The 12,413-nt window shown below is 34.6% G+C and overlaps 1 protein-coding gene and 2 non-coding genes across 3 annotated transcripts; all 3 read left to right on the plus strand.

The window, feature by feature from the left end:
- The first annotated feature begins 444 nt into the window (after nucleotides 1-444).
- TRNAH-GUG (transfer RNA histidin (anticodon GUG)) lies at nucleotides 445-516 on the plus strand. Its single transcript has one exon. It is a non-coding gene; the product is annotated as a tRNA-His (tRNA).
- Nucleotides 517-1,703: 1,187 nt separating this feature from the next.
- On the plus strand, nucleotides 1,704-1,775 carry TRNAH-GUG (transfer RNA histidin (anticodon GUG)). Its single transcript has one exon. It is a non-coding gene; the product is annotated as a tRNA-His (tRNA).
- A 77-nt stretch (nucleotides 1,776-1,852) lies between these two features.
- On the plus strand, nucleotides 1,853-8,070 carry PRL (Minichromosome maintenance (MCM2/3/5) family protein). Its single transcript, XM_022296038.2, has 15 exons — nucleotides 1,853-2,022; nucleotides 2,099-2,166; nucleotides 2,353-2,412; nucleotides 2,506-2,729; nucleotides 3,234-3,411; nucleotides 3,702-3,824; nucleotides 3,916-4,005; nucleotides 4,456-4,598; nucleotides 4,802-4,979; nucleotides 5,216-5,407; nucleotides 5,549-5,721; nucleotides 5,859-6,062; nucleotides 6,520-6,685; nucleotides 6,996-7,217; nucleotides 7,762-8,070. Exons 1-15 carry the CDS (start codon nucleotides 1,983-1,985, stop codon nucleotides 7,864-7,866), a joined length of 2,166 nt encoding a protein of 721 aa, XP_022151730.1. The 5' UTR covers nucleotides 1,853-1,982; the 3' UTR covers nucleotides 7,867-8,070.
- The last annotated feature ends 4,343 nt before the right edge of the window (nucleotides 8,071-12,413 follow it).

Below are 12,413 nucleotides of genomic sequence, written 5' to 3' on the forward strand. Positions count from 1 at the left end.
ATAATTGAATTATACATCAATTTTTTTTAACAATTTTTAACGTACCTAACTACTTAATTGACAATATGTAACTTGAGAGTTGTCATCGCTGTGTATAGATTTGAACAATAAATGATAAAATTTCCTATTTTAAATAACATTTGTCCTCAAAATTTATGCTAATTTTCACCAAAGATTAAGCCATATAAATTTATCAATTTTAACATTTACTTGATTAAATAAAAAAATGACATATACTCTTGACGTGCCTAATTATGAATCAAATTCATGAATAAGAAAATTGAATCAGAGGAGTATATATCATTTACCGCAAAATAATTGTTACGAGAGGGAAAAAAAAAGAATAAAGATTATTGCGCATACAATTAGATCACAATTAAAAAATGATAAATAAGATGGATAAATTTACAATTATTATTTATCAAAACGCAAATTGACATCAAAGTGGCTGTAGTTTAGTGGTGAGAATTCCACGTTGTGGCCGTGGAGACCTGGGCTCGACTCCCAGCAGCCACATTAATTTCTTTTTCCTTCAATTTTATTAGGGCAATTTATTTATTTAAGTAATATTTGTCTCCCATCATTATTTTCCCGCCAAGACGACACTTCCTTCATTTATTTAATTAACCATACAAAAGTAATTAAGGATAATTATATAAATGGTCCTTAATCTTAAATTCTCAAATTCACTTAGAAATTCTCAATTAAATCAAGTTATACAAAAATTTACTAAAACTTGTCGACATCTAAAATTGATGTGTTGTTGAATTATTGTTTGATAATCATATTTGAATATGGTATGTTCGCATTTTTTAAATATATTAATACAATAATAGTTGAATGATACCTCAATTGTTTTTGTTAACAATTTTTAACGAGACTTTTACATAATTACTTTATTGACAACCTGTAATATATTGAGACTACAATTGAAGATTTTAAAATATTTAAAATCAAATTTATAATTGACTAAAATATAAGGGGTCGTGTCTATGATTAAGTATTATTAGAATCTAAATAATATTCCGTAATACTTTTAATTTTGCAACCTCGACGATATTTTCAATTTAGCCCCTTATTGTTGGTAAATGATAAGATCATCTTATAATAAGCTTACCTAGCATGCTCATCTAGTGAATTTGTATAAATATATAGGTGACTAATGTAAATCCAACTTGAGAGTTCTACTCCTCAGGTATAGATTTGAATAATAAAATATAAAACTTCCTCTCTTAAATAACATTTGTCATTCTCAAAATTTTTGCTAATTTTCACCAAATAATAAATATAAGTTTATCAATTTTATCATTTTTAAAATGTACGGGGAATACCTCAAAGAGAAAGGGTACCTAATAAAAGTCAAAGACGGGATCGAACCGTCATTTCAGGATTTCCATTGACCAAACTAAAAAATGACTTATACTCCTAACATGTCCTAATTATGAATCAAATTCGTGAATAAGAAAATTTAATGATTATGTTTATCTTTTTTGGTACAACACGTTGGGGTACGAGAATTTAAACCTAACGTGAAAGGGAGGAGTATACAGATGCTCATGTGACAATGAACTACTTATCCATTACACAAACATTGTTATGAAAAAGAAAAAGAGAAAAATAAAGACTTGCGCATACAATTAGATAACAGATAAAGAAGATGGCTAAATTTATTATTATGTATCAAAACAAAATTTGTCACCAAAGTGGCTGTAGTTTAGTGGTGAGAATTCCACGTTGTGGCCGTGGAGACCTGGGCTCGAATCCCAGCAGCCACACTAATTCTTTTTTCTAAACTTGTTTCCTTCAATTTTATTAGGGCAATTTATTTATTTAATTAAATATTTTTCTCCGATCCTTATTTTCCCGCCAAAACAACACTTCCTTTATCTTTTGCCGCCAAATCCTTCGCACTCTCATTCGCATCCCTGCAATCTCCATTTCCCTCTCTCTGCTTCTGCTTCTGATTCTGCGAGGGGTGAGCCATGAAAGATACCGGAAGTCTGGACTTCACCGCCGACAGAGGTAAGCAAAATCTATGGTTTCCGCCCATTTTGCCTGAAAATTGCATTTTAACACCAGTCGTAATTATTTTTTTCAGTTCTCGCGAAGGATTTCCTCTCAAACTTCGCCGATTCAAATGGTGAAGCGAAGTACTTAAGCATTCTGGTAATAATTCAACGTTGTTCATTCGCGTTTCTCTATTTCAACCATAAATTCATTTAGTTATTTAGTTTCAAAACCCTAAAATCGTGATTACTTCCTGTGATATGTACGTTTTCTTGTTGTCTGATGGTCTACGTTTGTTTCTTTAGACATTTTTTGTTGTGTTGTTTGATTTGATTTATTTTTCAGCAAGAGGTTGCAAATCGCAGAGTCCGTGCAATTCAAATCGACCTCGAGGATCTCTTTAATGTATGATTTTCTCACTCCCTACTCGTTTCGATTGTATCTATCTGTTTAGTTAAATAGCATGATTTTTATTTTTTTTATGCAATCGGATTTCAGTACAAGGACTTGGATGAGGATTTCCTCAGACGTATTACTGAAAACACCCGGCGGTATATTGGAATTTTTGCCGATGCTATTGATGAGCTCATGCCAGAGCCAACAGAGGCGTTTGTAGACGATGATCATGACATATTAATGACACAAAGGTCTGATGATGGACCGGATACTGTTGATAACCCAGATCCACGCCAAAGAATGCCTCCAGAAATCAAACGATACTTGTGAGCTCCTTGCAACGTCTCTTCCCTCAGAGTATACTGAAAATTAGTTAAGCATGACTAGTCACTTTTCAGTTGCCTACAAAAATGCTTTTAATTTTATCTTACGGATTACTTGTTTTCTGTAATGTGAATTATGTTGATGCTCTTTTAAAGAAAGTTTGTTGAAAATTTGACCAGTTGGCTCTGGACTTAGTACTACTATTTGGTGATGTTTCAGTTTTTATGCTTGGTGGGCCAAGGGTGATATCCATTTGTCGTTTTTCTTCTTTGGCTTACATGACTCTACTTATAGAGAAGTATTTGGTGGTGCATTTTCATCAAGTGTATATATTTGATTCACAGTGTACATACCTCAGCTGATAGATTGGTATCTGTACCGGTGCTACTGTTTAATCTGTTGGGTTTCCCATCCCAAATATCTTTTTATTGAATTTTATGACCTACTATTTGCTTTAACGGCTCTGTCATTCTTAATTACCTTATGCTCAATCATTCCTCTTGCAGTGAAGTTTACATTAGAGCATCTACAAAGGGTCATCCATTTACCATAAGAGAGGTCAGAGCGTCAAATATTGGCCAACTTGTGAGGATATCTGGTATTGTGACACGCTGTTCAGATGTTAAGCCATTGATGCAAGTGGCAGTTTATACGTGTGAAGACTGTGGTTTTGAGATATATCAGGTCATCTAAACTGTTAAAAAGTTGTGCTTACCATTTCTTTTTAAGAAGGATTAAAATCGATGAAATGATATCTTTCCTCATTGATGAATCGTGATTTTGCTACTGTACTATTATCACTTATGTCATTAAGTTTTTAAATTGTCTGGCCCTTCTCTCGGTATGATTTTTAGAAAGGTTTAAATTTTACTATGGCCACCTTAACTTCAACTTCTATGTCCTCCCTCTTGGATACTTCATTTCTTCACTTTCACTGATTTCTTGATTCATGTAGTCACTTTTTTGCTTCACAGGAGGTCACAGCTCGAGTCTTCATGCCTCTATTTGAGTGTCCTTCTCAGCGTTGTAGAACAAACCAAACGAAAGGCAACTTAATTCTACAACTTAGAGCATCCAAATTTCTGAAGTTTCAGGAGGTTTTAAATTAACTTCTTAAAATATTACTTCTACAATTTCATATCTTGATACATATTGGTCCTAAGGCATGACGTTGTGTCTGGTTTATAGGCTAAAATTCAAGAGTTAGCCGAGCATGTTCCAAAAGGTCATATTCCCCGATCAATGACTGTTCATCTCAGGGGTGAATTAACGAGGAAGGTTGGTTTTCTTCTAGTAAATTCTCTCTGGCATTTCTTAGCCTGGTTATGATTTTTGTTTAGTGTTGCTTATTGATCTATATCTAGCCTTAGCAACTAATGCTTGTGACCTTGAAACGCTGACTGGATCTGGCCATCATGCTGGTATAATCTTGTTTCAGTGGTTATGTCATAGTGAAACTTCAATGAATTGAGTACGAGTTTTTATAGAAAATTGAATTGTTGAAACCCAAACAAAATTTTTAAGTTTGCATTCTCTTCTTAGAGAGGAGGATTTTAATTTATGTTTCTTATCCAGTAGGCAAAAAATTTAATTTGACACCTATTCATTAATGTGTGTTGATGCAATATTTTTGCTGTATAATGGTTATATGGGAAATTTTTGTTCACACCAGTTTTTTTTTTTTTTTTTTTTTTTTTTTTTTTTTTTTTTTTTCCCGAGTGTTATCAGGTAGCTCCAGGTGATGTTGTTGAACTATCAGGGATTTTTCTTCCTATGCCTTATACAGGTTTCAGGGCAATGCGTGCTGGTTTGGTTGCTGATACATTCTTAGAGGCCATGTCTATCACTCATTTCAAGAAAAAATATGAGGAGTATGCCATTCTTCAATCACACCTTTTACTTAAATGGATTTCATCAATGATCTGCTTTTAATGACAATTTGTGTGCTTTACTCTCAGCTTTCTTCTTTTTGTGTTTCTGTGAAAACAAACTAACGAGCATTCTTTTTTAAGTGATCTATTGTATTAACTTGGTTGAGGATAAACCTTATTTGTTTAGTTGTTTTGTACTGCAGGTATGAACTTAGAGGAGATGAGGAGGAGCAAATTGCACGTTTGGCTGAAGATGGTGATATTTACGATAAACTGGCCCGATCATTGGCACCTGAAATTTTTGGGCATGAAGATATTAAAAAAGCTCTACTGCTTCTCCTTGTTGGTGCTCCTCATAGAAAGTTGAAAGATGGGATGAAGGTAAGAACAAAATAGTACATCCGAGAATGTTTGATGCATACAAAAATGTTTGCTAATTTCTGATGCTGAAATCAACCAATATGTCAAAATATTGGTCCTCTACTGATTTTCTTGAAAAGTTTAGTGTATTTTCCTTCCTTTTTTCTATTACTAGTCTTTTCCGTTGATATGACAGAAAAAATTTCCTCGAACGCTTCTTGGATGGAACTAAATGCACAATTCCATACTCATTGCAGATTAGAGGAGACTTGCATATATGTTTGATGGGTGATCCTGGAGTTGCAAAGAGTCAACTTCTTAAACACATCATTAATGTTGCTCCCAGGGGAGTCTACACAACTGGCAAGGGAAGCAGTGGTGTTGGTCTAACTGCTGCTGTTCAGAAGGATCCTGTAACGAATGAGATGGTTCTTGAAGGAGGGGCTTTGGTGAGGCACATACTCCATGTCTCAAATACAACCTTTGTACTTTGTTTTCCCTAGATTTTATCCTAATATGACAACTGAGTTTTTTAACGCAACCATTTACAACATCTAGTTTCAATGAGTGTGAAATTGGCTTTTACTCAGGTGTTAGCTGATATGGGTATATGTGCAATTGATGAATTTGACAAGATGGAAGAATCTGACCGTACAGCAATACATGAAGTCATGGAGCAACAGACTGTAAGTATTGCCAAGGCTGGGATCACGACGTCTCTGAATGCCAGGACTGCCATTCTTGCTGCAGCCAACCCAGCATGGTACTTGCTTACCTCTTGATTTTTGTAGGCCATTTTTCTGATTCTCTTGTTCTATTGGGTTGGCATTTCTCTACTCTCAACAACTTCTCTTTTGAGTTTCATGGACATACTAACTATGCTGAAATTTATCTCTTAAGGGGAAGATACGACCTCCGCAGAACTCCAGCTGAGAACATTAATCTTCCTCCAGCCCTATTATCAAGATTTGATCTTCTTTGGTTGATCCTAGATCGAGCTGATTTGGATAATGATCTTGAAATGGCTAGGCATGTTGTTTATGTCCATCAGAATAAAGAATCTCCTGCACTTGGCTTCACTCCACTTGAATCATCCGTTCTACGGTAAATGTTACCATTGCTTTCATACATCACAGAATAGGAAGTGTGATGATTTCAAATAAAATGATGGTTGCTTTAGATTATTTACGAAATCACACAATTAGAAGACTCATGCTTAAAATGTCATTATCGATGTTTCATCTTTTGATTTCTTATAAAATTCTGTAAAATCAATTTGTAAGCAATATATTTCCTTTTTGAGGATTCCCAAAGGTCTGTCAAATGTGTTATAGTTCTATTGTTGATATCAATGATTATGTAAGACTGCCATGATTCTCAAGTTTCCGCTAGAAATAGAGTCTTTGTAATAGGCAGCTATTGCCTCCATAGCTGTTCTTCTCAATCATCAAGTATCAGTTTATAGTAAACCTGAATATGAAATTCATGCATTATGACCTGAAAACATCTTCAATTCTCACTTTTTTCCATTTGTACTTTCTCCTTTTGGTGGCTGTGTCAGAGCTTATATTTCAGCTGCAAGAAGATTGGCTCCTCACGTTCCCAGGGATCTGGAGGAGTACATTGCCAGTGCCTATTCCAGCATTCGACAGGAAGAAGCTAAATCTAATACTCCCCATTCTTATACCACAGTGAGAACTCTACTGAGCATTCTCCGGATATCAGCTGTAAGTCTTATTTTGCATTTTTTCATATGAAATAACCTGTAAATTCTTCCGTATGTTATTATGGTCTTGGTCTTGTCATTGAGTTCCATAGGACTCAAATAGCTAGGATTGGAATATCATTGCTTCCCCACTTTTTTTATGTTCCAATTATGTTGAAATGTTTTTGCCTAAGCAGAAGCTGAACCCTTTTGTACTGCTTAGTTGAGTTGGTACCAAAAAAATTCCAACCATGTAGGTCATTGTAGGTATCCACACATGTAATTATTATTGATGAACTCATGAAAATTTGAACTGAATTCATCCTTCACAGGCTCTAGCAAGGCTTAGATTCTCTGAAACCGTGGCTCAGAGTGACGTTGATGAGGCTCTGAGGTTAATGCAGATGTCAAAATTTTCTTTATACTCAGATGACCGTCAAAAATCTGGTCTAGATGCTATCTCAGATATCTATTCAATCTTGCGTGACGAAGCTGCCAGAAGTAAGAAAATGGATGTGAGCTATGCACACGCACTTAACTGGATTTCTAGGAAGGTCAGTTGCAATTCTTATTCTTTTAGTAGTTGGCATTTGGCAATCCTATATCACGCTCAACACAATTGAACACATTTGATAGACCGAACTATAAGAGGAGATACATCTGACTCTGTTACATTCAAGTGTAAAGTTATAAATTAGAAAACAGCCCTGAAATTTCCAAGACATTGTTTTTTTCTTCCAAGTTCCAAATCATTTAAAGTATGATGACTGTTAGGACCAGGGGAAGGTATCGTTTAGTCTAGAGGGCTCTATGTACGATATTGTACTTCTCTCTTGTTTTCTTTCTTCTTTAAACGAGTGCAAAATTGGAGATGGACCCCTAACTTTAGGAAAGGTAATAAGTGTCTTATCCATTAAACTAGGCTTGGATTTGTTAAATAATGTATTTATCTGTATTCTCGTAATAATGATATTCACTATGGTCCAAATCGAAGTCATACCAAGTTCACTAAAAGCCATAATGAGATTAATTCACGATAACTTTCTTTTGTGAAAGCTGCATCTGACTATGGAAAACTGAAATGGTTCGTGTTGTCAGGGATACAGCGAAGCTCAACTGAAAGAGTGTTTGGAGGAGTATGCAGCCTTGAATGTGTGGCAAATACATCCACACACCTTTGACATTCGGTTTATAGATGCTTGATGTATTATTATTAGGATTGTTGAGTTGGTGACTGTTTAAATTTAGGATAGGTTTGACCGATAACCTTTTAAAATACAGATGAGTAGATGCTCAAAAATCAGGGAGGGTTTACTTTATGTTGTATCCTATAGTGTAGCTGTGGACAATTTGTAAAATTGTATCCTTCTTTTAAGGGTTTATTTATTTTCACCACCACTTTTTTCATATGTTTCTAAATGTGCTTGTGATTTTAATTCTTTTATTTTTAGTTAAAAAAATACTTGTCCCTATTTAGTCCACCTTTTGGTATGTAATCTAATCCTAAACTTTCAAATTTGTTATGATTTAGTTTAACTTTATGCAACAATTTAGCATTGTTGGTACTTGATTTGTAGTGGTCATTATACATGGAAAAAGCTCAACCCTTGTCTTTAGAAGTGAAAAAGCTCACCCCTTGTCAATATAAGAAATGTTACTAATTCCAAGTTAAAGTGACCTCTATACTCTATACTTTATCTTTGGAGATTGGAAAGTTTGTGTTAAGCATCTAATTAGTTTGTTTTGTTTAAGAATTTGATGTTAAAATCTTGTTAATGTTTTATGAGATTTTTTACATCTACATGTGAATGCACTAGGCCAAATGTATTTATAAACTACGAAGCTATATCTTCATATAAAAAATCAATATTTCACCATAGTGAAAATTTTTATACTAAGAACTAAAATTTTTTATAAATTTTAAATTTAAATTACATGAACTAAATTAATTGTTATCCTCTAAAGTCTATTACTAAACTATTAAAAAATTAAAAATACATATCCCAAATTGTTATATATTAAAATTTAAGAATTAAATTGTTACTTTAATAGAAGTATTAAGAACAAAATATTTTTAATCTTCGAATTAAAACCACAGAGGTAATGAATAAAATTCGACCCTTCTTAAATTAAAAATCATATTTTTAAAATTTTTTTTTATAACTATGAATTAGAGCTTTGTTCTCCTATACTCAGGGTTCTCACATTCGCCCCGAGGCCCGAATTTAGGAGACATGAAAAAAAGAATTTAGTATTAAAGGCACTCTAAGAGACTTCTAATCAGTACGACGAAGTGACACCACTAAATTAAAAATCATAGTCGTTAGTACTTTGATTTATGTGATCACCATTTGAAGAGGGGGGAAAATGGGAAAACAGATATTGTATTGGTATCAAAACATTCATATGTCAACGAAAGTTTCACTCCCATCTGATAATTGATAAAACATGATTTGACGTAAATTTTACTTGGTTGTTGCCTCTCCTTTTAGAGTCTATGCACAAATGGTATAATTAACGCAAATTTAGGAAAATGTGGGGAACAAACAAAATTGGGATAATTAATTAAATTGATAAATGAAAATGACAGATATGATTCTGACTATATACAGCCTGCAATGAATGATACAATACAATTACACAAACACACCAGTTTGATGGGCTGAAAAATAAGGTCATTCCACCTTGCAATGGCCGCTCCCTTTGAGGCTACTCTTCAACCATGTCTATTTCACATGTTGTCAAAGGATCGCCGATCAACTTTTTTTAGATCAACAATATGTGGAGGTGAGAATTCGAACATCCGAACTTTTATTTGAAGATATATGTCTTAACTGCACATCACCTGTCAACTTCTTGTAATCAACTCAATGAGCGAGCCTGCATTTCTTTTGCTACTCGTTTCATCCTTCAAGGCACCTGAAAGGTCTTCCCATCAGGAGGGTAGCCATTTGTTTCCATCTCCTACAGCAGTTCATGAACAAGATTCATCCAAACAAACACAGAAAACCGAACGCTGTGATCCAGCACCAAGCAGACAACCAAAGCTCAGCCACGCATTGAAAAGCTGTTTGTTTGCAGGAATTTCTGAAGCAAATTGTATAACTTTCAAGATCCTTCGCTTTTACAACCTCAAAAAGCTCAAGAAGCCTACAACTTCAAGCATAGTATATTGTAAACCTTATCAGATTAAACAATTTCCAGCCTCAATTAGAACTCTTATCCACAGCCACAACTAAACAAACCCTTAAAACTCTAAAAAATCGGGTGTGAGCATAACCCTACCAATTAACACTCAGTCTTCAAAGAGTATTTTCTCTGCCCTTCCGGGACTGTCAAAACAAGCATTTGATAGTAGGGTACCCTGTACCCCAACCACATTATACAAAACTTCAACTCAAAACCCCCAATGGCTTACTTCATCTGTTCTGCAGGTCTGAATTACAACATCAATACTCAGATTTTCATTGACACAACCAATCTTCCCCCACAGTATGGTAGTCTAGTAAGTGGACAATATCATCCTATAGAGAGTTTACTGTTCTACGCCTTGTTCTAAGTGCTGAACTAAAAAAAAAACGCTAAAAAATGTTGGTTTCCCAAAATGCATCAACCGTTTAAAAGCGCATCAAAACCCAATTATGAAACAATTCATGCAAGTAATCACCAGTTATGTCTCGAAATCTAGATCTAAATCACTACTACCGAGATCAGAAGACCCCCTTCTCAACTCCAACCCTTAATTCATGCAAGTAAATCAAGACTCAAAGATGATGAAATTCAAAAAATTAAAACTATCGAGGCGAATTCGATCAGCATTTGTTCTTGAACACCAGAGAATGGAGAGGTGTGTGGCAAAGGAAGTGGAATTTGACGATGAGAACGATGAAAACTACGATTAGGATTAGGGAGAAGCATACGAGACAGGGGCAGAGAGCTACGACTAAGAAGCCACATTTTTCGTCCTCGACTTCGTTCTTGTCGTCCCATCGGTTTTCGCCTCCAACTGACAGTGATAGGCCGGAGTTGGGCGGTGGAGCAGCCGCCATTGGAGATCTTTATTGAGTAGCTCCACTCTGGTTTTCTGTGGATCGGAAAGCAAGATCAAGAAATTCGGAAATCATAAAAAACATTGGAGAGAGAGGCATCGGAATTCCATTGAGCGGCGGTCGGAGGTGGAAATTGGAAGCAGTGGCGGTGGTTGAAGGGGTGAGATGTGGACACTTAACGAGATAGCGGAGAGAGACTTGGATGACCATTGAGGACAGATTGTGAAATTTATAAACGAAATAAATCTTATGCAAAAACAAAAAAACAAAAAAAACAAAAAAACAAACAAACAAAAACAAAACAGACCTTTTGTTTTTTTTTCTTACCCTTTACTTTTTCTTAGTTGATGTGACGTATGAGTGGTGAGGAGGATACGTAGATGAATGAGTACCACATCTTTGATTATCACTACTTATACTAACAAGATGCACCTTTTTTTTTTAAGTGATTCGATCATAAGAACTCAAAAGAGTTAAGCGTACTTGACTTTGAGCAATATTGGGTCGGGTGACCTAAAATGGCTCGTGTTGGTTTGTAGGGATAGTCCTCAATCTTCTAAGTAGCTCATGTAGAGGCGGTGCATAGTGGCGTAGTTATGTCGCAGGGGAATCTGGGGCAATTAGGTGCTAAATCTTAAACTTGGGGCTCTACTTGTTCCGGTAGGTGTTTTGGGACGGGTCATATTAGTTGACTATATTAGGATGATATGACATTTAAGTTGCTATATTGTTGATTTGACAAAATATAATTTTTTTCTTTTTAATTGTGACTAGACTTTTCATCTCCTTATCTCATTTCCCCTGCCTCCTCTCTATCAAATTGTGGTCGCCCTTCGTCCTGCTCCTCTTCAACGACAATTTTTGCCATCGTCAATAAGCCTCTTCAAAAATTAGAGTATAAGAGTTAAATATTATATCATGAAAAAAAAAACACTTTTTATTTTTATTTCTTTTAAGTGCTAAAAGTAGCTAGTTTAACAACTAAACTTATAATTGATTTTAAACCAATTAAACTTATAATTTAATAAAAAATAATATAACGACAACAAATTCATATATATCAAAAATAGGTCAAAATACTATTTTAGTCCTCGTACTTTTAAATTTGGTTTATTTTAGTATTTGTACTTTGATAACGTTTCTTTTAATTCTTATACTTAAAAAAGAGTTCATTCAAGTCCCAGTTGTTAATCCACCGTTAGTGGACTAACGTAGTCATCCACATGCTAAATAACTATGTTATATGAAATCTCCATATTTTAGGTTAAAAAGCTAGTTAATATAAATTCTCCATCACTTATTCCATCATATATCTCGATGCTCACCAATGTAGCAAAAAGATAAAATTAAAATACAAAATGATAATATTAAGATACGGGTGAATAAAAGGTTCCAAAAAATTGATCAGACCGGTCAAAACAAACTGAACCGATGTCGGCCGATCTATTTGATAAATAGATTGATCGGAATTGATTTTTCAAAAATAAAAACTGACTCCTCGGTCGGTTTGGTCGGACGAAATCGACCGAATGTGTTAAATATTATATAAAAAAACAATTAAAAACATTAAATACTCTGCACCTTGGGAAAACCAGCATATTATGGACCAAAAATTTGAAAGCAAAAAAACAAATATGGCCCATTTAAAGGGAGAAAAGGCCTAGTCCATTGGATTAGATATACCGGACACGACAAAAGCCC

This window comes from Momordica charantia (assembly GCF_013281855.1).
Source record: "Momordica charantia cultivar OHB3-1 chromosome 9 unlocalized genomic scaffold, Mcharantia_2.0 BLBB01000009.1, whole genome shotgun sequence".
Taxonomy (NCBI): Eukaryota; Viridiplantae; Streptophyta; class Magnoliopsida; order Cucurbitales; family Cucurbitaceae; genus Momordica; species Momordica charantia.

Bases quoted from the DNA above. Each gene is read 5' to 3' on its own strand.
- PRL (XM_022296038.2), top strand. From the start codon at position 1,983: ATGAAAGATACCGGAAGTCTGGACTTCACCGCCGACAGAG. The intron at 3,412-3,701 runs GTCATCTAAACT...TTTGCTTCACAG, and splicing joins GTGGTTTTGAGATATATCAG to GAGGTCACAGCTCGAGTCTT. The intron at 5,408-5,548 runs GTGAGGCACATA...GCTTTTACTCAG, and splicing joins TTCTTGAAGGAGGGGCTTTG to GTGTTAGCTGATATGGGTAT.